We start from the raw sequence: 24263 nt of genomic DNA, 5'->3' as shown, positions 1-24263 counted from the left end.
CAAACACGACTGAAGCCCTTATGTGCATCAGTTAAGTTTCAAGAGCTTAACTGATAACTCTTTACTGAAGAGCTTTCAGTATCAATCGTCAACCCTGTTTGGTCAAAACTGTTTTCAGTAAAATAGGAGTCTGTGTTTGCATGCAAAGTTTCGTTTTGATCTCTGACTGAGATCCCTCTGATTGAGGATTCGTTAAAAATAGCCCATAGGTGTATTCCCCCCCATACACCTATTCGAGACCCTCTGGACCTAACATATGTTATACTCCATCTGTCCCACCTCACTTGGCGTAATTCATTTCGACAGGGATAATATATTTTTCAACGCGCCCCGCCCCGACCTGCACCTCACCCTACCCGCCCCGTCTCTTGGGTAAGACCTATTGCACTAAAGATAAACTCTTCTCGATTTGAATACAATTCTATTAATTTTGAATTTATTTGACTTTATAGCAATGAATGCAACTCAAACGATTGGTGTTTTTGAATTGAAATAATTAAATTGAAATAATTGATGTCATAGATTTTGTTAGAGTTAATGTTGACTCTGACAATATTGGATTAAATGTTGATAACATTTTTGTTGTCAACATTTCTGGAAACCAGCCAATATTCTGGAGTCTGTCTTGAAGCTGTACTTTGACTCTCCATTGGTAACTGTATATAATTATGGGTTAAGGTAGAGATCCACCCCTAAACTAGACACCCCTAGAGCATATTCTCCCCCATTCTCAAACTTGGTCCAAATAAACCCCCAGAGTCCAAAAAAAGTGTACATTTAAACCCAGCCACTAAACGTCCGTTTATTTAATTTTTTTATTATTATTTTTGGGAGGGGCCCACCTCCAACATCTACCAATGGCTTTTTAATTAGAAGTTAGGGTTCAAATATTGCGAACCCTAATTCATGATTGCAGGTGCAATTCTTTAAGAGAATTGGAAGGAATTTTGTCGAATTAGCTTAGGGTTTCTTTGGGATTTCTAAATTCGATCAAAGAACATGAGTTTGAACTCAGGATTTGGGTCTACTTCGTCGCGCGCTCGAAGGCAGATGCACACTGAGCATGGGAGTAATTACATGTGTTGTCTTTGCGAATTTGAAGGCAAACGACTTAAAGCTCCAAGAATTACCTCGTGGACAGAAAATAACCCGGGGAGAAGGTTCTATGGTTGTAGAAATTGGAAGGTATGTCACTTCTTCTTTTACTCACTTGGTTGTGGTGAAAGTGTTGAAATTAACATTTTGATATTTTCTTTGTTGACGAAAAACTGCAATTTCTTCGAATGGTATGACGAGCCAATGTGTGAGAGAGCTAGAGAAGTCATAAATGAGTTGAAAAATGAAAATATGAAGCTTCTAAAGATGCATCACAGTTTGGGCCCCCCCATGGATGTGAAAAATGAAATTGGTAGTCTTTGGAATGTAATGGAATGATCGAAGGAAGAATGCAGGAGGGTTAGAAGGAAAAATACCTTTGTTGTTATGGTTTTGATTGTATCTTGGTTGATGCTAGTATATGTTGTTCTAGCATGAAGAAAATTGTGTTTTATCTCTTAGTCGTTCATTCATTTGTATTTTGTATTTGTTGCAATCAATGAATGAATTAAACTTGATTGGCATACTCTAATTGAACCTTCGAATATGAAATATCTAAAGATTCTTTTTGAGGGGACGCTGGAGGCCTTTGCAAAGACTCCCGAGCTACTGAACTACTTTGCGCCTGGGCTGGCTTATATGATTACTGAGATTGGCAAGAAGGGTGCAGAGCTGGCACCACCCCTGAGGCAGTAGCTACCATGGACCTCCGAGCTCTGTTCAGGTCCATGGACAATGAGGCGTTGCAGACCAAGCTCAACATTGACCCTGCGGCTCCTCAACGTCCAGAATGGTGGTACCCGGTTCTCAACCAGGCCCTCCAACAATTCACAATGGGTCTATATTCTGAGCAAGCTCCCGACCAGCTCATCTACAACAGCTCATTCCTCAAAGTTTTGTGAGAATTTGTGCAAGAGCTGTCCGGCAACCCTGATCAACCTAGAGCCTTCGCGAAGTTTGGCTTGTACCCTTTCCAGCCCGTGCTTGCCGACCCGGCTAGCCTGCTTTCATCTCGGGAAGCGCCCTTGCTCAGCTGGGCAGCTTGTATAGGGACGAAGCAAGCTTTTCTCGTGCGCTAGTGGGGGACCTGTCCATGGACCCTGATCCTTTCCCTGACGTGGATGCCTCGACCAACTTGCCAATGTTTGATGAGTATCCTCCCATCTCAGGCTCCAGTGCTGATGGCTCCCGTGCTCCTCCTGGAGGCTCTGCCCAACAGCCCACTCAACCAGCCCCTTCGTAGCTCTGTTTTCATGATGTGAATTTCTCTTTTCAACTTGTACTTATTTCTGAAACAATTCCGCCCTCAGGGCGTGACAAGCTTCAGCATCGGAAAGATGATAAGCTCTGCATCGGAAAGATGATAAGCTCTTCCTCTTAGCACTTCTGTCACAACAAATTGACCCTCCCACGTGGGATCGAATTTCTTGGTTGGGTGGAGCGCATCCACACGCTTCAGCATTAGATCTCCTTTGTTAAATTTTTATACGAAAACTTTTTTGTCAAACTCAGCCTTGACAAGGCTCTTATATTTGGCCGTTCTCAACACGGCTGCATCTCGGTGTAGGTCTATCATATCAAGATCAAGGCGACGTAGCTCGTCATTCCTGATGGGATCATAATGCAAGATACGGTGTAACCCTAGGTGCACCTCTGCCGGGATGACAGCGTTGGAACCATAAACCAAAGTGAATGGAGCCTCCCCTGTAGCAGTTTTAAGGCTAGTACGATGAGCCCATAAGACTCCATCCAGCTCTTCCGCCCATCTTCCCTTGCACTTTTCAAGTCATTTTTTCAACCCTTCACAGATAGTGCGGTTGGTAAGTTCTACTTGCCCATTTGCTTGAGGATGCGCTACGGATACGAAGTGCTGCACAATATCCATTCTTAAACAAAAATCCTCGACTCTTACTCCTGTGAACTGAGATCTATTATCTGAGACTAGCACTCGGGGTGACCCGTACCGACAGTAAATGTTACGCCATAGGAATCTTTCGATGGCACACTCATTAATTTTGGTCACTGCTTCCGCCTCCACCCATTTCGAGAAATAGTCCACTGCTACAGTGAGGAATCACTTCCCTCCCGGTGTCGTGGGCAATTTTCCCACTATATCTATTCCCCACTTATCAAACGGACAAGTGGCTTGCATGGTGCCCATGGTCTCCCCTGGCGTGTTAATACGAGGGGCAAACTTTTGATAAGTCTCACACTTCTTAACAAAGTTTTTTGTATCCTCTCCCATCATAAGCCAGTAGAAGCCAGCCTTGACTATTTTCCACATAAGGTCCTTGTATCCAGCATGATTACCACAACAGCCCTGGTGTATTTCCTGAATGGCGTACACTGCTTCCTCTGATGAGAGACATTTTAGAAGCGGATGCGTAAAAGACCTGCAGTAGAGCTAGTCATTGAGCATACAATACCGACTGTAAAGGCAGCGCTGAGATACCATCGCGTCGAGACGCTCGCCCGTTCGTAAGAAATGGATGATAGGTGCTCGCCAGTCTGGCTTTTCTTCCACACTAAGAACTGCTTCCCTGCCCTCTGTGCTAGGCTCAAACAACAATGTCACGGAGTCCGTCCAGGTGTGGTCCACAGCGCTGGCCATTCGAGCCAACAAATCAGCCCTGTTATTTTGTTCCCGCGGTATTTGTTCGATGCGGCAATCCTGAAACTTAGCCATTAACTCTTTAGCTTTGAGATAATAACTAGCCATCCTGCTCTCCCTGATGTCGTATACCCCCAACAGCTGCTGCACGACCAATTGAGAATCAGATTTAATATGCACTAACTCGACCCCCAGCTCTGCTAATATCCGTAATGCCCTCAGCACTGCTTCATACTCTGCTTCATTTTTGGACAAGTGTTGCCCATACTTGATTGCAAATTGTAAATCATCGTTGGCTGGGGATTGTATGTGTATGCCCACGCCACACCCCTCTTTGGTGACTGACCCATCCACTGATGCTTTTCAGGGTTGGTTCATTTTCGTTCTTGTAGTTTCTTGTATGAAGTCAGCTAAGGCCTGCGCCTTGATTGCTACATGTGGCTCAAAGTCCACGTCAAATTCGCTCAACTCAATTGACCACTTTACCATTCTTTCTGACAAGTCCGGGTGTCCTAGCGTTTGTCTGAATGGCAGCGCTGTCCTTACTATAACTTTGTGCTCCAAAAAGTACGGCCGTAACCTCCGGGTAGTAGTGAGTACCGCCAGGGCTGCCCTCTCGATCTTAGTACAATTCAACTCCGCCCCTTGTAAGATCTTACTGACAAAATAGATGGGCCTCTGCTGCCCCCCGCTCTTCCCGGATAAGCATCGAGCCCAAAGACTCCATTTCCACTACAATATATAGGTATAATGTCTCCCCTGGGCTGGGCTTAGTAAGCACTGGTAGCCCTGCCAGATATTCTTTCAACTGTTCGAAAGCTCGTTGGCAGCCCTATATCCACTCAAACTTTGATCCTTTCCTCAAGACTTTGAAGAAAGGTGGACTTCTATCAGCTAGGCGAGAGATGAACCTTCCCAGTGCTGTGATTCTTCCATTCAGTGTTTGTACCTCCATAATAATCCTGGGTGGTGTCATGTTGAGTATGGCCCGCACCTTGTCTTTATTAACCTCAATACCCTGAGGAGTCACCTGGTATCCCAAGAATTTTCCAGTTCTTACCCCGAAAGTGCACTTCTTCGAGTTCAACATTAACCTGCGTTGCCGTATGACAGCAAAGATTTCCTCTAAGTCTGCCAGGTGTGATTTCGCAGCCCTGCTCTGTACCATCATGTCATCCACATAAACCGACATGTTTCGACCAATCTGATCCTTGAAAATTATGTCCATCATTCGCTGGTAGGTCGCTCCTGCATTTTTCAACCCGAAGGGCATCCAAGCAAAACCAAAAATGCCACAACATACCGCAAAGATAGTCCTGGCTATATCATCAGGGTGCATGCTAATCTGGTGGTACCCCTGAAATGCATCCATCATGGACAATAACTCATATCCAGCTGTTGAGTCCACCAGCTGATCAATACGAGGTAGAGGATAGCAATCCTTCAGGCAGGCTGCGTTCAAAACCCTATAGTCTACACACATCCGCCACTCCTTCTATTTTTTCTCAACCATCACGGTGTTAGATAGCCAGATGGGGTACTACGCTTCCACAATCTGCCTGCTTCCAGCAAAGCCTTCACTTGGTCCTTGATTGCCGCATCCTTTTCGGGCCCAAAGTGTCTTGTTTTTGGATCACTGGCTTTTTGTGGGGTCAACATTCAAGCGATGCTCTGCCAGTGTACGATCTATTCCCTTTAAGTCTACCGTGGTGAAAGCAAAGACATCTGTATTGCGTCAAAGGTATTCTATAACCTCTCTCTCCAGCTCTGGAGCCATCTCAGTGCCCACTCTGGTGGTAAATCCAGACTTCCCTGGGAATAGCTCCACCAGCATGCACTGATCATCCGTCAATAACAGGGGCTATTTTTCAGGATTCTTTCTCAACTCCTCCACTTCTTCCCTTTCAGCTGTGTTATTCGAGCTTGTTGTCAGCTTGAGACTCTTATTAGCCGGCCCCTCCTACTTGCTCTGGGAGCATTTTTCCCCGGTCTGTGCAGTTAAACTGCGGACGAAGCATTCTTTTGAAGTAATTTGATTTCCGACCACTTCTCCTATCCTTCCTCCTTCCAATGGGAATTTTATCTTCAAATGATACATAGATATTACTGCTTGAAAAGCATTCAAGGCTGGCCTCCCCACTATAATGTTGTAGCTAGGTTGAGGAAAATCGACCACCAGAAATTTCAAGATTCGGGTCCGCGAAGCTCCCTCATTTTCCCACGTTATAGGCAGCTCTATGGACCCCGAGTGGTGTGATAGACTCTCCTGTAAATCCATACAATGGGTTGCCCGGCGGCTTCAGCGTTGCGTTCAAAGCCATAACTGTCAAGCAATCCTTATATATAATGTTGACAATGCTACCAGAGTCAACAAAGATACGGTGCACAGTGCAGTTGGCCACATCTGCCAGACCAGTGCATCATCGTGCGGGTAAATGAGCCCCGCGTGATCCCTCGGCCCAAAAGAGATGGTCGGCTCCCTCTCGGTTGTGCGAATCGACATGACGTGGCTAGGATAACTACCAGCTCTGGCGGAGTGTATGATCTGTTTACGAGCTCGGTTGGATGTGGGGCCGTTCTCTTCCCCATTGATCATGTGCACCTGCCTCTTATTTTCCCGGGGTGGGGTAGCCCTGCGACCCCCGCCCCTATTTCCCTAATCCTGTGCAGCCTTGTCAGGCTAATCATTGTCTTGTTGCTGTGGTGGTGGTGTTTGCTTAACAAACTGATCCAGCTTTTCCTGTCTTACCAGCACCTCTAACTGATGCCTCAAGTGTCCACAATACTCTGAGGGATGACCATAATAGTTATGGTATTGACAAAGTAAGTTGTTAGGCCCGGGCTTGGCGGCCCCCTCAACATAGGCCCTTGGAGCTCTAAAATAAGGCTCATTTTTTATTAGATGGAAAATCTCCTCCTGAGATCTATTCAACAGTGTTTGATCAGTCAATCTATTCACATTATCAACCACCCATGTCCCTTGTTCAGCCCTGGGGGTTGGAGCTTGATACGAAGAATGGTAGCTGGGCTGTGCTTCCCCCTGCATCACTCTTGGGGGCAGACCTCTATAGGGTGCTCGCCCTTGAAAATGGTTTTCTACCTGTTCAGCCCTGCCTTCAACCTTCTTGCTCTGCCTTGCGGGCAGCTCTGGCCTCCTCTAACTGAATATAGCTCGGGAGACAAGCCAAGATATCCTCGAAATCCCTCGATTGTCTTATTTGTAAATTATCAAAAAAGGCACCAGGTCTCAACCCTCTCGCGAAGGCATAGCCTTTAATTTATGACTCAGCCTTGGGCACCTCCAGCGATGCTTTGGTAAACCGAGCAGTGAACTCCCTCAGCGTTTCATTAGTCCCAAGTTTCATTTCCATCAGCGACATAGCTGTTTTGGTGGTTCGTTTAGAACTCGCAAATTGACAAGTGAAAGCATCATATAGCTCTTCGAATGAATGGATGGAATCTGGCTCTAGAGTTCGAAACCACTGCTGAGCCATCCCTGTTAGCGTGGTGGAAAAATATCCTGCACTTAATCCCTTCAGTATACTGATGTAGAGTAGTCAGGGTTTCAAACCGAGCCATGTGGGCTTCCAGGTCATCAGATCCATCATAATCGATGGTAATAGGTCTGTAATGCCTGGGCAATGGATCTGCCAGGATGTCTTTAGAAAAAGGGCTCCCATTAATCCTAGCCTTCCTTCCGTCACGGAAGGAACGTTATCGGCTCTCATCTCCTCCCTCATGTGGAGATTGTTGAGTAACGTTCCTGCGCTTGCTCCCTTCATCCCGAGTGTCATATCTCTCCTCTTCTCTCCAGCGAGAGTGTCGTCTAGAGAGCTTCTGCCCTTAGAACGGGGAGACGATGCCCATTGACTCTTCCTGTGCCCAGTAACTTTACTTTTCCCCTTCTCCCTTGCTTTGTCCGCAATAACTTCCTCCAGGTCCTGAATATGTTTCTGCATGATCGAGACCCTTTTCTGCAGCAGAGCTGATTCAGCCAGCTCTGCTCCCTTTTCCAGTTCTGCCTCCTTGCCACGGAGGTCACTGATTGGTCTGGTCTGGCTGGAGGTATCCTCCAAATCCTCAATTCCTTCGATATTCCCCGAAAATTGGGGTCCCACAGGGTGTGTGTTTGGTACATTTTCAGCTCTAGTTGTCCTGGTTCCCGCTGGGGGGGATAACCACAGTACTCTTGATCAGCCCTGTCGGATGTTCTGCCCTGGCGCTCCCTGGAAAAGCCTGTGATGGGCGAGAAAGCCCCAAAATTTCCAGCTCTGCCTCCGAAACAACACTGGAGCCCAGATTCGGAAAGGATGCAGAGGTTCCCATCATTTGTTTCGCGCAAGCATAGCTAAGAAAAGACAACATTTGTTCAGTCATTGTAACATTCACCATCCCTGTTCCAGCAATTCCTGATCCCTGAATGGCTAAAGTAGCCTGCAGCCCTGCAAAAACCGATCTTACCGGCCCAGTGGGTGTAGAGTCACCCAAGCAAATTCCCTCGTTGGAAATTGTTGCAGCAGTAGCCGGATCCCGGCCTTCCCCAGTGAGGTCACCCATCAAGTTCTTAGGGATGTTAGTGCTTTCCATGACCTGTTGCAAAAAATCATAACCAAACTACGAACATGTAAAAATGAGTTAGCGCTGTCAAATATGTAAAACACAAAAATAAAAATAAATACATATATCGTATATATATATATATATATATATATATATATATATATATATAATAGAGTTCTATGGAGACCATCAAAAATTCGAAGAACGAAGACCAAATCTTGTGCGTCGATCTTGGTATATCCAAGGGTGATGATTCATCTGGTGAAGATTTGATATTTTCGTTAATTTTCATAGATATAGGCAATCAAATCTTTTATTTATGGAATATTAATTTGATGAAGAGTCTGTTACGTGAATAATGCATCCACATATTATGTTCATTGATATGTTCGTAGAAAATACTAATGAACATATTAATGTTCGTTGATATGTTCGTAAAAAAATGAACATACTAATTTTCGTTGATATGTTCGTAAAAAATAAATGAACATCTAATGTTCGTCGATATTTTCGTAAAAAAATAAATGAACATACGAATGAACATACTAATGTTCGTCGATATTTTCGTAGAAAAACAAATGAACATAATAATGTTCACATATTATGTTCATTGACGGATCAGGTCCCAGAACAGGAAGTTTCAAAATTTCCGGGATTTATTCAATGTGATTCCAGATTTCAGTGGATTTAATCAACTAATATTTAGATACCTCAAAAATCAAATCAGGAAACTATATGAATCGTTAGATTAAGCAAGATCGACGCACAGGATTTGGTCTTTGTTCTCTATGTAGGGGAGTAGTCTCCATAGAAGCTAACCCTATATATATATATATATATATATATATATATATAGAGAGAGAGAGAGAGAGAGAGAGAAGGGTTCAACAGATAAGCTAAATATTGTGGAGAATAGAGAATTCGTAAAATAGAAACGAACAGATCTATAAGTTTAACGAACAGATCAATGTACCGCATGAACAACAATTTGCCCCGGGTTCGAATCCTGCTGGTGGCGAGTTTTTCTATATTTTTATTAAATACGTCTGTTCATTACTTATGTTGATATGTTCGTAAAATATATAGATTTGTTCGTTCTCTCGAAAAAGATAATTCTCTGTTGAACTCAACCCTATATATATATATAGTAGAAAAAAGTGAGCATGTCACTAAGGAGAGAGTAATAGAAAAAACATTAAACAGAGTAGAGAGCAAGGATAAAAGATTAGTTTTAAAATTTTAAATTACCATAATTTAATCATTTAATTTGTTTTTATTTTTAAATTTTAAAATGTCTAAAATTTTAGGGTTAAGGTGCAGATAGGCCCCTCAAGTGGAGGCCCTTAGAGCGTTTCAGTCCCCTTACTAACTGTGTGTGCAAATTGGCCCCCGAACTCAAAAAAACGGTGCAGATTGGCCCCTCTGACTTAACACCGTTATGGGTCGTTAGTCAAGGGGGCGATCTGCACCGTTTTTTCGGAGTTCAGGGGCTAATCTGCACCTTTTAACTTTTTAATTAATTCATCTCTCTCGCTCAAAATTTGATCATCGTTGTCGCTGATTCAAGCTCCGACGAGGCCGGCGGAGGGCGCCGCCCCTTTCTTTCTCTCTTGGGCCCTAAACCTCGGAGCTCGCTCGACTGCACACGCTTAGCGTCAAGGACGAGCCCTAATTCTCCCATCCCGTCGGAAATCGCCGCCACAATATCCGGTGAACCCGCCGCCTGGCTTTTCTCGATGAGGAGTCGCCTAGCTTTTCTCGATAAGGAGTCGCCTCTTTCTCTCAAATCCGGCGAAATTCGGTGATAAAGGCCGACGATGCCCGTCGCCATCTACACTATCGGCGTGCTGTTGAAGAAGGACGCCTTCAAATCAGAGACCATGGCCAACATGATCTCGATTGGGGTCACGATCACCGCCTACGGCGAGGCGAAGTTCGATTCGTTGGGGGTGATTCTGCAATTGGGGGCGGTGACGTTCGAGGGAAAATTCGAGTTTCCATTTCGATTATGTGATTTTCGGGAGCAATGACACCGATTTGGAATTCCCGATTTGGGGCTTGGGAACTTGATTTCGTGATTTTCCTCATCTGACGACGATTGACGCCGGAAAAGTTGGTCGGAGAAGATGAGATGTGATTTTTTTTAATGAACGGTGTGCAGATTAGCCCCCGAACTCCAAAAAGGGAAAAGGTGCAGATTAGCCCCTGAACTCCAAAAAAACGGTGCAGATCGCCCCCTCTGACTAACGGCCCATAACGGTGTTAAGTCAGAGGGGGCGATCTGCACCATTTTTTTGAGTTCGAGGGCCAATCTGCACACACAGTTAGTAAGAGGACTGAAATGCTCTAAGGGCCTTCACTTGAGGGGCCTATCTGCACCTTAACCCAAAATTTTATATAAAATCATAGCAAAAAAATTCCAATTATAGCTATGAATCATACGTAAACATATTATGCACAAAAAAGAGAAAGGATAAAACCGAAAAGCAAAAGAAAATGAAAAAATAACATAATATCTAAATGAAAAAAAAAATAAGTGAGTAAAAGTAGGTCATTCCTACACTTTAATTATTTTAACATTCATATAAAAATAAAACATTTATTCCACTCATAATACATCAATTATTTATTAAAATTCGTGTCACTTTTAATTGAACTCAAATTATTCTATGCGACCGGTCGCATACAATGCGACGGGTTTACCCGGCCCGTTTAGAGACCCGGCCCGATCCGATTAATTAAAATATAAAAGTTTTTTTGCATTTTTTCCCCTCATTTTCTTTCTTCCCTTTCTCTCTCTTCGTTAGGGTTTTCGCCGCTCCCTCTTCTCTCTCATCTCCTTCCTATCCGAGAGCAGCAACACCGTCAAGGCGGCTCTGTCCTCCTCTATCTCCGGCGATTTCACCGGAGAACAGCAAGGCGGACCCTCCTTCTTCTTTCTTCTCCGGCGATTTCACTGTTTCTTCCAAATCCTAGATCCCCAAATTTGCCAGCCTTCTTCTCGATTTTCGAAGATCTTCACAGTGATCTGGGTGGATCTGATCCTGTCGAAGCCGGTGGAGTTCGGGGTGGGGCTGATTTGCCTTTGTGGCTGGGAATGAGAACTGCTGGGAATGGCGGGGTTGATTCAAGTTCATGAGGTATTATTTTCTCATTATTTTTGGTTTATTGTTGTCGATGCCTTTTTATTTACAGAATTTTGTTGGGATTAAGACACAACACAAGTGATTCAATTTAATTATAGCTTTTGATGTGAATCTTGTTTATAAATAGCTAGGAGATTCATTTTGACGTTCTGCAATGGATGTGGAAGTGAGCTGGGCGGAGGCCACTAGATTGCTCCTCTCCAACGAGTTCAAGCTAGTTAGGAGAAATTCATTGTTGCAAACCTGCAAGAATTCACGCCATGTCTACATGTTGTAGACATTATTGTCTACAAATGTATAATTTATACTAATTAAAAGTAAATATTCTTATGTTGATTTGGTTAACTAGATGTTAGTATGAATTGGTACTAAATTGGAGTTCTTATGCAGATTATGAAATGTTTTTGAATATGCAGTTGTGATGATTAGTACCACTTTTAGTTTTCGCTTTAATATTTGTTCAAGTAATACTTTTGTTCAGGAAAAGTAAATGTTACTTCTCAAAAAAGTAACACTTACAGTTAATGAAAATGGAAACATTTGCAAATGCATGTCTTGTAGTAATTCGATGTCTATTCCTATTTCGAATATTAAGATTTGTTTTTATCTTCAAGTGTTATAAATTGCAAAAGTAATTCTTATCTTCAATAAAAGTAAACATTACTTTTAGAAAAAGTAATACTGTTTGATAATTAAATACGTATATTAAACCTCTTCATATACTAATCGAAAATAATTATTTAATTATGAATCTGAACTCAATCAATTAAGTGTTTTGATTTTTAAGCAAAATACCTATATTAACATAAGCAAAATATCTATATTAACGTAAGTATACTTTTGTGGCAAGAAAAGTAAATGTCAGGCCTTACAAAAGTAAATATTCTCATTTGGGTTTAGTAATCAAATTTTAGGGTTTAGTATTTAGTATTTGGGGTTTAGTATTCTAGGTCTAGGGTTCAGTATTCAGTGGTTAGGTTGTAGAAAATATTTCATCAAAGGAGGTAAATATATTGACATAAGCCAAATACCTATATTAGAGTAATTAAGTAAACATTTTGGACAAGAAAAGTAAATATTAGGCTTCACAAATATAAATAATCTGGTTAGGGTTCAGTATTCGGGGTTTAGGGTTTAGTATTCAGTGTTTAGGTTCAGTATTCAGGGTTTAGTATTCGGGACATTTGCAAAAATGCCCACATCCTTATAAAAACTTGTAAAATTGCCCATTTTCATAAACAAAAGTGGGCAATTTTACAAGTTTTTATAAGAAGGGGGCATTTTTCCCTATTAACACTTAGTATTCCAGGTCTAAGGTTTAGTAATCAAGTTTTAGAGTTTAGTATTTAGTATTTAGGGTTTAGTATTCTAGGTCTAGGGTTTAGTATTCAATGGTTAGGTTTAAATAAAGAAAAGTAAAGCTATTTTTATTGGCTAGAACTTTTTTTTTTTTTAGGGAATATTGGCTAGAACTTTTATTCTTAGCTATTTGGTTAAGTAATTATTGTCGTAATTAAAAGTAATTATTGTTACAATAAAATGTAATGTTTCTAAATATTACATTTGTTCACGATAATTGTTACTTTTATTCTTGATAATTTGTACTTTTAATTATTTTATCAAATAATTATCATTGTAAGAAAAACTACTTATATAACATAAGTATATATTTTTGCGAACAAATTAAAAGTAAATATTCATATTAGGGTTTAGGGTTTAATTTTCAGGGTTTAGGGTTTAGAAAATATAATACTTTATATTGATCAAATAATTATTATTGTAAAAAAGCAAAAAATATTGTAAAAAATCAGAAAAACGAAAAGAGACGTAGGTAAGAAGAAGAGGAAAAAAAAAGGATAAAAATGAGGAAAAAAATAACATTAAAACACAACGAAAAAAAAAGAGAAAAAAGGAGAAAGAAAAAAAAGGAAAAGCAAATGCAAGGAATATTTCAAAACAATTACGTTCGTTCAAAATAATTGTTACTTTATTCATGAGAATTTATACTTTTAGTTATTTGGTCAAATAACAGTATTTTAATTCGCGCGAGCTTGTACTTTTAGCTATTTCGTCAAGTAATTATTGTCGTAAGAAAAAATAATTGTTGATATAAAGAAAGGTAATGTTTAAAAACACTATTCTTCGTGACGATAATTACTTTTCATTATAACAATATTTACTTTCATATAACTCTTTTTTATCATAACAATATTTCGTGTCGATAATTGTTGATGTGAAGTAAAGTAATGTTATTTTCCACTCGGTAGTACTTTTATTCTTAACTATTTAGTTAATTAATTATGTCGTAATAAAAAGTAATTATTGTTACAATGAAATGTCAAGTTTCTAAATTATTACATTTGTTCATTTTATTAGTTATTTGATCAAATAATTATTATTGTAAGAAAAAATAATTATTGATATGTATAGTATTTTATATTGAATGAAGTTAATTACTTATATAACATATGTATACATTTGTGCGAATAAATGTACATATTATGCTTATTAAAAGTAAATATTCATATTAGGGTTCAGAATTTAATGTTTACGATTTAGAGTTTAGTTTTCAGCGTTTGGGGTATAGAAAATATAATACTTTATATTGAATGAAGGTAAATACTTATATTATTATAAGTATACAGTTGTGCTAGTATATCTTATGCTTATTAAAAGTAAATATTTTTAAAAGTAATTTTTTTACTAAAATAATAATTATTATTATAAAAAAACTGTGAAATAAAAAAAACAAAAAAAAAACACAAATAAAGAAAACAGAAAAAAAAACGTAAACGTTAAAAGCATAAAAAAAATGCATAAATGGCTGCAGAAAAAGAAAACAAAAAAAAGCTAAAAGGTAAAATTGAAAAAAAAAAAACGCAGAAAAAGAAAACAAAAAGAAAAACTAAAAGGTAAAATAAAAAGGAAAACCACATAGAGTGGCGAAAGTGGGTTTCGAACGCTGCATATATTTGTTAAAAATGGAAAACCTTACCCACTACATCAACATCTACTTTTGATAATTTTGTTTCACCTTATTGTATCTATCCGCTTAGTGACCCGACCCGTCGCAGACTGTGCGACCGTCGCACAGGAGACGGGCTGTTAATTGAATACTAAACGATGGGACGGAGATTGGGAAGCATATTCCATTCCTCTCTTTCACACGGACAATTGTATTATACGAATGAAAAATGTTCTTGCATTTACTGCTACCCCTCCGCCCTCGCTACTATAAATGCGTTTCAACTTCCTTAACTTTTCAAAATTGCAGTCGGAAATATTTCTCGTTCAAATATGCGCAGGAAAGCGAAGCGAAGCTGAGCTTCGCTTAAAATTCAGATTTCATCTTCATTTCTCGGATTCTTCTTCGATCGATCAAGGCGTTACCACGGCTACAGAAAAAGCTCTCATCTTCAGGTGTGATTGAACTCTGATGATGCTATTTCATTCCGTTTGATGTTTCCTACGCCGCTTGATAGAATCAGAACTCAAATTTTTCTCTTTGATCGATTTTTCTGATATTCAATCCGATCGCTTAACTATTATCTCTTCTTATGAGTTATTTCGACTGTTGAACTGAATTAATTCGCAAATTCGTCCGCTTGATTTTGTCCTTTCCTGATTTTCAAACCTAGAAATGGCGCGCATTTGCTTCGCCGAGGCGAAATTGAAATAACTTTAGGTTTCACCTTTGTAGCTAATTATGTTGCCTGAACCTCAGTGCGTAAGTCAATTCTCGTAGGGTTTTTGTTGTTCCTTCGCATAATTTCTTGTATTATATGTCAGCAAAGATTTCAAATTTCTTTACTCAATGGAAATCAGCGGCGTGATCCAATCACCACTTCACCAGAACTCTTTCTTGATTAAATTTTATTGATTTTCATGTAGTTCTGATTCCACAATTAAATGCATACGATGTTCTTGGAAAATAAGCGCGAAACCGAAGGTCCGAAGTTACAATCCGGCTTCGTGTCACCAATCAACTTGATGAGTGTGGCAGGCAGCCGCCGCTCTAGGTCAGTGTTTGATCCGTACGCATCCGACAGTTCGGATTCCCCGTCTCCGCTGATGAAGTTCCTGCGCTCTGTTGATCCGGCGGCCGGAGGTGCCTCCTCGCCGGGATTCGTCACACCGGTCAAGGTCGAGGAAGATGTGATTGTCATGGATGGGATTTCGGTGCCTAAGTCCAACAAAGGAAGCGGTGAAGTCAGATTGAGATTACCTTTGATGTCATCAAATTCTGTCAATTGCAGTTATGGGAAATCAAATTCGACTGGTTCGTCGTCGTCGTCGGGGAGTGGCGGTAGACGCAGCGGCGTTGAAAATAGCAAATCCTATAAGAATAGGGTGTGCCATTTCTGGGAGACTTCTGGTATATGCCAATTTGGTTCCGAATGCCAGGTCTCTCTCTCTCTCTCTCTCTCTCTCTCTCTCTCAACTGTTAAATAGCAACTATATAACAGTGCTAATACGCTCACATAAATTCTTGGTTTCGATTGGAACAGTTTGCACACGGCAAAGAGGAGCTGCGCCACCATCGGTGGTTCCCGGGCAAGATCAAACTTGAGGTACATAACTATTCAACCTAATCTTTGTTGAGCCATTTTCTTTCCATCAACGAGTCATTAAGTAGTCTCGAGTGATGATGAACCATTGGATAGGGTGGGATTTTTATATAGCACATGGTTTCTTGTATGTTTTGGTACCTTCTTGCAATTTCCATTGGCATAGATCTCCAAACTGAACAGCAGTATCGAGGGATCAAGCCCAAGCCCAACCCCATCACCACATGGCTCTAAGTTTCTCCGAAACAGCCAAGTCAAGGCGGCAGCAGCAGCAGGAGAAGAAGCCTTCTCATTGCCATCACTATCATCGCTATCACCAATCCCAGCTAAACTAGTTTCTGGAACTAGCGCTATCCCAAATACTGCTCTGCTCATATCGGAATGGACTCCTCAGGTTGATGGGATTGAGGCCACTTTGCCTTGTGTGGGAAAGAGTCCACCAAAGGAAGATGTAAGTGCTTATATTGAGAGTATTCTGTATGGGGCTAAGACAAAGAAGAGGCTGCCTGTATTCGTCGAGATTTGCCCTGACTCTTGCTGAAGGGGGATCACTGTGTGGTAAATATGGCTGCTTTTGCTGATACAACTGAATTGGTAAGGATTTACTGTAATTACTAGCTACTTACTGATTTTTCACTGTGAATGATTGTGGTTACTGAGTGATGATGAGGGATTTACTGTAATTACATTTTTGGCCTTGGAATAACAAAACTGTTAATTGGTTGTGCTAGTTGTTGAATCCAATCGAGCTTTGGGAATACTTTCATAGTCGAACTTGTTTATAGGTCGTTAGCAAAAAAGTCGGTTTAATGGCTTCGGTGAATTTGAATTTTCATAAGATAATTCAGGGTAAAGGGTTAATATTTCCCCTATGGATCAACGAAGCCGTCACAGATAAGCCTATTATTAATTTATTACCATTCCATCTATTTACTTTATGCAATATTATTATTATGCTCTTAGCGTAATGTACGAGCTATGATATATCTTGTTCTTTTTAAAAAAAAATTAAATTATTTAAAAATTTCAAAATATCATTCTTTACCAGTTAGATTAATTGTTAACAAAAAATAATTTATGCTAATTTAAATATTAATGTTTGAAATAGTGTATAATAACAAGATTATCAATTTAATGAATATAATATTGAATTTAATAATAATAATAATAATTAAATTTATAGATTGTAAAGCAAATAACTTAAATCAATTTTATTTTGAGCAAATAATATTAAACCATAAATAAAACAAAACTAATAGCTCACATTTAATAACAACTAGTACGTGTCCGCTCGTGCGATGCACGACCATCATCGTTATTGAACGATAATTTAAAAAAATAAATATAAATATTAAATATAAGTAAATACAAACATGAATCTCAATATAAAAAATATGAATCTGAAAACATTCGAATTTTCAATTTTGGAAATAACAATTAATTGATTTAAATGATAATGTGTATAAATATATAAATCATCAAATATCAAAAGCAAGTATAAATGATAATGAGTATAATTATGAATCATATAATATTTTAAGATGTACAAAACAATTAATTTACATATAGTTTAATATATTTTTTGAATACATATTTAAACTTATTTATGCGATCATTTTCTTTAAATACAAATTTTAAAATAAAGTTCCTATCAACGTCCAAAGATTTGATTTTTCAGAAAATGCATGATTTGTTTTCACCCAAAAAATTGGCCAATTTATTGAGTTTAATTTTATAATATTGAACAGTGATGTTCCATTATTTTAGTTGAGCTTCGATTTTAATAAAAAAAATGGAAAAATGGTTATATCGATGAGTCGTAAGTGTATACATGCCATCCAGTAACGGATCTAGAAATTTAATCATGGTCGGGCCAAATTTTATCGAAATTTTTATCACCGGGTGAATTTATAATTTTTTTTTTAAAAAAATCACGTAAAGTATATATGTAATAAAAATAAAAATAAATGCTCGGGCGGGCACCGAGGGTGCCTGGCCTTAGGAACCTCCCCTGATGCCATGTAATTTGAATAAACACGACAACAATTATTTTTATATGCATCAAATTTTTTATTTGTGTTATTTTATCCACAAATATTTTTTTATCAATTGTAAGTGCAAAAATAAAGGGTTCAACATGAGATATGTGTCGTTCATTTTAAAAAATAAAATGTATGCAATTTCAGTAAATTTAAATAGATGTGCTACTACAAAATTAAACTCTTTAATTTGCTTTTATTTTTTTATTTTTTAAAGAAAACCGATAACGGTTATCCAGATAATGATTTTCCAATGAGTCATTTTGAGGCTTAATAGATACTCCCTCCGTCCCACGAATCTTGACATGTATTCCTTTTTGGGCCGTCCCACGAATCTTGACATGTTTCTACATATAGTAACAATTAGCTAAACAATAAGGGTTCTTAATTACCTTTCTCTCTCCTACTTTATCACATTATTACACTCTTTCTCCTACTTTGTCACTTTTATACTTTATTATCTACACACTTAAAACACTAATCTATAACTCCTTAATTCCCGTGCCGAAACTAAACGTGTCAAGATTCGTGGGACGGAGGGAGTATGTAATTATCAATCTAATATCGAATTTAATTAAATAATAATAATAATAATAATAATAATAATAATAATAATAATAATAATAATAATAATAATAATAATAATAAACTTTGTTCAAAATCCATATTTGACGCGAAGTAAGGATTTTACAATTAAATACACCAACATTGTAAGTTGTTTAATTTTTACGCCGATTTCATTATCCCCAAATTTTAAAATGATGTGGATCCTACGTGGCTCGCCAGCACACTCCTTCTAGTTGGTCGGACAAATAACAAAAAGACGTCATTTTCTTTTACATGAAACGGTGTCGATTTCTCATTCCGGCAGAGGTGGAGAGGAGGGAATAATCGAGGAAGAAGAGCGTGGAGGCGATGTGGCTTCAGAGAGGAGAAGGGCGAGGGCAATGAGAAGGTGGACGGTGCTGCGAATTGGAGAGAGGTGAGGAGGTGGACGGCGCTGCGGCCTTTGACGAGTGGATCGACGTCGGAGGAGACGATGAACTGGTGTATGATTGCGATGATGAGGCAGAGAATGATGGGGTAGAGATGCAGATGCTACCACCGGTGGTAATGTTGGTGGGCAGTGGCGGCGGCGGTGAAGGGGAGGGGATGGTTGGGTTTGGTGATGAGAAGATCTGGTAGATTAGGGCTGCATTTCCACAACCTTATTGACATTTGTTGCAGCTGATGATACAATTTAATTGAACAAAAATGGCGGATGTGTTCATCTACTAGAATCGCGTCATTGAGATTTAGGTGTAGCGGTGATTTTGCAATCTATTTAACGAAACGACATCGTTTTGTCTTGTTTAAAACGTCGTCGTTGTGTTTCTCTCTAATAAGACGCTGTCTTTTTATTTTTTACACGGAATAATTAACTTGACACGTAGGCGCCACGTCATTTTCCCAATCACCGGAAATGAAATCGGCGTCAAAATTGAACAATTTACAAAGTTGGTGTATTTAATTGTAAGATCCTAACAAAATATGAATTTTTAGCAAAGTTTGTGTACTTACATGCAATTTTTCCTTAATATAAATATATATAAGATTCATATAAAAAATTAATAAATCTAAATCATATACTCTATTTTTAAGATATATATATATATATATATATATATATATATATATATATATATATATATAGGGGCCGCTCCAATAAGACTCCCTATCTTTCGTGAGAACTGAGGTACGATCTGGTGCGTAGATTTTATAAATCTTATGGCTAGATTTTTTTTCTGATTTGATTCATTATTTAATTATCTAAAGGTTAACTTTGTCATTTGTTAATTTTCCATATCCGATTGTGATCTACTAGCATATCTAAGTTAGTATTTTATTTATGTTTAATTTGTAATTACCTAATTCATAGTAACCGATTTTATGTATACTAATATATCTCTCATTGGTCTAAAAAAATACATATATCTCTCATTATTTTATTTATGGTATATGTAGAATCATATCTTTTTAGTTCAATTTTAATTTGTCGTTATTCACGTCCTTTCATATATTCTTCTTTTCGCTTCATATAGTTTTTATAAATTATTTGTAAAACTGATTGCATTAACATATTTTGTTAAACTATTTTTTATTGTTAATTAGATTTAAAAATGATTGGGATTAAATACTTTACTTTAAAACAAAAATGGTTTAACGATTTATAATTCTTGTTCATGTTCTCATAATTTTGATTTGTCTTTGTAATTAATTTTCAAGCCAAAATTAAAAGGAATAATCAAATATTTATCCTTCCATCTAGCAAAACTAATCATTTTCTAATGAATAATGCATAATACTTACTGAATATGACTATAATACAAGATACACAGAACCAATTTTATGCATTGAATACGACTATAATAGAAGTTGCACAGATGCAGTTTTGCATTATGATAATCTGCTAACAAAACATGTCAGTTTAAACCTTAAACAAACTGCATAATTTTTTAAACAATTTTGCACTCGATGGTCTTGCTAGTTTACTTTGTTTCTTCGCAGGAGACGACGATGGGACCACCACCAACACCTTGTAAAAAGTGACTTCAATGAAATAAGACACTTATTATCTAAAAGACAAATGAACAACATAACAACGCATAAAGAATAACTAAGATTTTGTTATGAACAAAATAAGTTATCAAGTGAACAAAACAAGTTATCAAGTGAATAATTAAGATTTTTTAATGATCAAAACAAGTTATCAAGTTATCACTTGATGAATAAGGACTTCATTATGTGTATTATGGATATGTTACTGAATAACAAGTTATCCCCCAATTGAATAACATGTTCATACTTAATGAATAACGTAGATATTCATGAGAATAAAATATACTATGTAGTAAATAAAATATTTACTGAATTACTATGCAATACATAAGGCACATATAGTCATATCAGTGAACAAAGCTCATTTAGCTATTGAATAATATGGCATAGTTCATTGAATAATAAAGCTTCGAGCCTTCGAGGTGAAAGAATTATTAGTATTGAAAAGGCAGGAGAAATTTGCCATCACCTTCGTGTTTTCTCCTCAACAACCCATAAAATGCACTTTTAGAACTAAACATAGCAATCTGGTTTGTTCCACTACACATCACGGTTGTGGTAGCTCCAACCCACATACCAAAACAATCATATGAGCACAATGCACAGGTCCCTTGTACTTGAAGAGCTCGGGACACAATCCTCTCTGCTGCTGTCTATTTTTTACCACCTCAAACAGAGTGATGATAGCGAAAACTCCGAGCACTCCTGCATAGAATCCGAACAACGATCACCCACGGTGGTTGAGCTCTCATGTCCGTGTGTCCTTGAACATCACTACTATTACACGTTTGACCTCATCCGCAACGCGTATTTCAACATCAAATGCATAGAGAAGTAAATTCAATGTATTACATATTTTAAATAATCATATTTAATAAGACAAGTATATAACATAACCAAATTACACAAAACACTAACATATTTATGCCAATTGATTCCATTCATTCAAACTTTTTACAAAATCTAACTCACTTCTTTATTTGCTCTTAATATTTATAACCACATATATTAGTTGAAGAAACAAACGAAATAATTGAAATTATATTAAATGCTAAAAAACTTTCAAAGTATATATATAACAAATTTTGCACAATTTACAACAACAAAATGTTAAAAATCACATTCCAAAACACCCAACAAATTGACATATCGAAAAAAACAGGACACGTGCTTGACAAAAATTATCAGAGTAATCCAACTTCACAAAAAAAATTAATATAAGCTTCTATTTTCTTTACTGTGCATCAAATTAGTTTATTTTTTCTTCTCCTTTTCGTGTAATGCTTACTTACCCCATTATATACCTTCATCTAAATTTCTCATAATAATTTGTAGTGTAAACTAATCACTGTGATGTTGAAAAGTTCATTCACCAAATCGAGGAAAAAAAAACCAAAGAGAAAACTGAAAACTGAAAACACCAAATCACAAACTAAATATCGGAAAAGCGAGGATTAAGAATGTAGGTATGCAATTAACTAAGGCCTAATCTGGCGATTTGGCTCTGGCTCTAACTCTAACGACTTAGCTCTGACTCTGGATCTGGCGACTTGGCTCTGGCTCTGACTTTAATGACTTAGCTCTGGAATCTCTGCTCTGGAAGCTCTGCTCTGGCAACTTGGCTCTGGCCCTCTGCTCTGGAAGCTCTGCTCTGGTTTGCTCTGGCTCTGGCAGCTCTGCTCTGGAAACTCTGCTATGTTAACTCTGCTCTGACAGCTCTTCTCTGGAAGCTTTGCTCTGGCAACTCTGCTCTGGTAACTCTGCTCTGGCTAGCTCTGGCTCTGGCATCTCTGCTCTGGCAACTTGGCTCTGGCCCTCTCCTCTGGAAGCTTTGCTCTGGCAACTCTGCTCTGGTAACTCTGCTCTGGCTAGCTCTGGCTCTGGCATCTCTGCTCTGGCAACTTGGCTCTGGCCCTCTGCTCTGGAAGCTCTGCTCTGGCAACTCTGCTAAAAATCTAGGTTATAAGTTTTCATTGTTAAAATTCTTTCCAAAATTTGTTTTTTCTAAAATAATAATCATTCTATATTTAAAATAGTGAAACGTGTTATTAAATTAGGAAACTAATTTAATACTTACCAAAGGTGTGTAGGAAGAATCACGGCAGATTCAGAAATGAAGGTATCAAAACAGAGAAGTCGTCGGTGGGGTGGGGGTCGACGGCACGGTGGATGAACTCCAGGGCTCAGCGGCGACTATTTCGCCGGAGTCTAGAAGAAGGAACGACAACGGGTTATAGGAAAAAGAAATCTTAGGGCTCTTGTATTAATTGCTTCGAATGGAGAATTCTCATGGGTTTAAGAAGTGGAAACAGAATCGAACTAATTAAGGAATGGAAGAGGGAGTCAGAGATGAGGCGGAGCAACGCCGCACTTAGGACGGCGGCGACGCCGGAATTTAGAGGGAGAAAGAGGCGGGCAATTTAAGGGGGGAATTAGGGCTCGATTTGAGTGTGCAATTGACTTTAGAGAGAGAAAAGGATTGAGAGAAGAGAGAGACAGTGAAGGGGGAGACGACGCCGACCGGATTCAGGGACGACGGCGATGGGGTGAGGAAGAGGGAGGCATGACTTTTGTTTTAAAAGTGAGAATGAGAATATATAGATTGGATTCTCAAATGCCACGTTGGAGATTGAGATTGAAAAGAAAGAATTTGAGGCCTGTCACGTAGGCTAAGGTCTAATCGTATTGTAGAATAGATTATTATTATTATTATTATTATTATTATTATTATTATTATTATTATTATTATTATTATTATTATTATTATTATTATAGTAATGGACGAACAGAAACAAATAAAGTTTGCAGAAATGAAAAATATATTTTTCTTCCCTATATAAATAAAATGTATGGATTTATTTTATAAAATATAAAAATAAAATTTTAATTATTTTGATAGACATAAAATAAGATTTTGTTTTAAATTAATCAGTTTACAGAATTTGTGTCTTATTATGCAAACATGTAAATCAATGATCGGACCCATTTATAATTTATATATACGTGCATGTCTCAATTCAAACTTAATTTAAAATTAATTTTATTGAAACTTAAGAATATAAATATATATATATATATATATATATATATATATATATATATATATATATATATATACACACACAATATAATATATAATATGTACGGTATTGAGAAATATAAAATTAATAACAAATATACATCTAATCACTAACATTCAATTAAAATAATTTATCATATATAGATTATAATTTTTTTCTTATCAGACATATAAATCTAATTTTTATCTAGAAAAAATAAATAATAAAATTTATTAATTTAGATTATATGTAATGTTAATATTATTATATATATATATATTATTAATTATATTTATTATGATTAATGAATCTTTATATAGAATGTAATAGTTAATTAATTAATAAATGATGAAGATTATATATGGTAAATTTTGAAATGGTGAGATTTGAGATATGCCACATAGGTTAAGGCTTAATCCTATTATATAATAGATTATTTATTTCATTTTAGGGAAAGGACGGACAATTTATTCAAGACAATCCCCAATTACAACGTCCTTAAGCTAATAAGGAAAATCAAGGGTCCAACACATAGGCCGCAAACAATTGTGTTGCTCTATTAGCCGATCTCTAAGCATGACGAACTC

The 24263-nt window shown here is 37.8% G+C and overlaps 1 protein-coding gene and 1 long non-coding RNA gene across 2 annotated transcripts; both read left to right on the top strand.

The window, feature by feature from the left end:
* The first annotated feature begins 10956 nt into the window (after positions 1 to 10956).
* Positions 10957 to 11757, top strand: LOC131019428 (uncharacterized). The gene is made up of 2 exons (XR_009100258.1): positions 10957 to 11406; positions 11540 to 11757. It is a non-coding gene; the product is annotated as an uncharacterized LOC131019428 (long non-coding RNA).
* Positions 11758 to 14549: 2792 nt separating this feature from the next.
* On the top strand, positions 14550 to 16710 carry LOC131019427 (uncharacterized). The gene is made up of 4 exons (XM_057947968.1): positions 14550 to 14832; positions 15304 to 15816; positions 15921 to 15983; positions 16147 to 16710. The coding sequence occupies exons 2-4, from the start codon at positions 15322 to 15324 to the stop codon at positions 16519 to 16521; spliced, it is 933 nt and encodes a 310-aa protein (XP_057803951.1). The 5' UTR covers positions 14550 to 14832; positions 15304 to 15321; the 3' UTR covers positions 16522 to 16710.
* Positions 16711 to 24263: the final 7553 nt, after the last annotated feature.

The sequence above is a fragment of the Salvia miltiorrhiza genome, chromosome 4 (assembly GCF_028751815.1).
Source record: "Salvia miltiorrhiza cultivar Shanhuang (shh) chromosome 4, IMPLAD_Smil_shh, whole genome shotgun sequence".
In the NCBI taxonomy this organism is placed as follows: domain Eukaryota; kingdom Viridiplantae; phylum Streptophyta; class Magnoliopsida; order Lamiales; family Lamiaceae; genus Salvia; species Salvia miltiorrhiza.
Note: the sequence above shows the minus strand (reverse complement) of the source record. Positions and strands in the feature narration are given on the sequence as shown.

Excerpts from the sequence above, each read along its gene's own strand:
- LOC131019427 (XM_057947968.1), top strand. The coding sequence starts at position 15,322 with ATGCATACGATGTTCTTGGAAAATAAGCGCGAAACCGAAGGTCCGAAG. Across the intron at positions 15,817-15,920 it reads AATTTGGTTCCGAATGCCAG|TTTGCACACGGCAAAGAGGA; the intron begins GTCTCTCTCTCT and ends CGATTGGAACAG. Across the intron at positions 15,984-16,146 it reads CGGGCAAGATCAAACTTGAG|ATCTCCAAACTGAACAGCAG; the intron begins GTACATAACTAT and ends CCATTGGCATAG.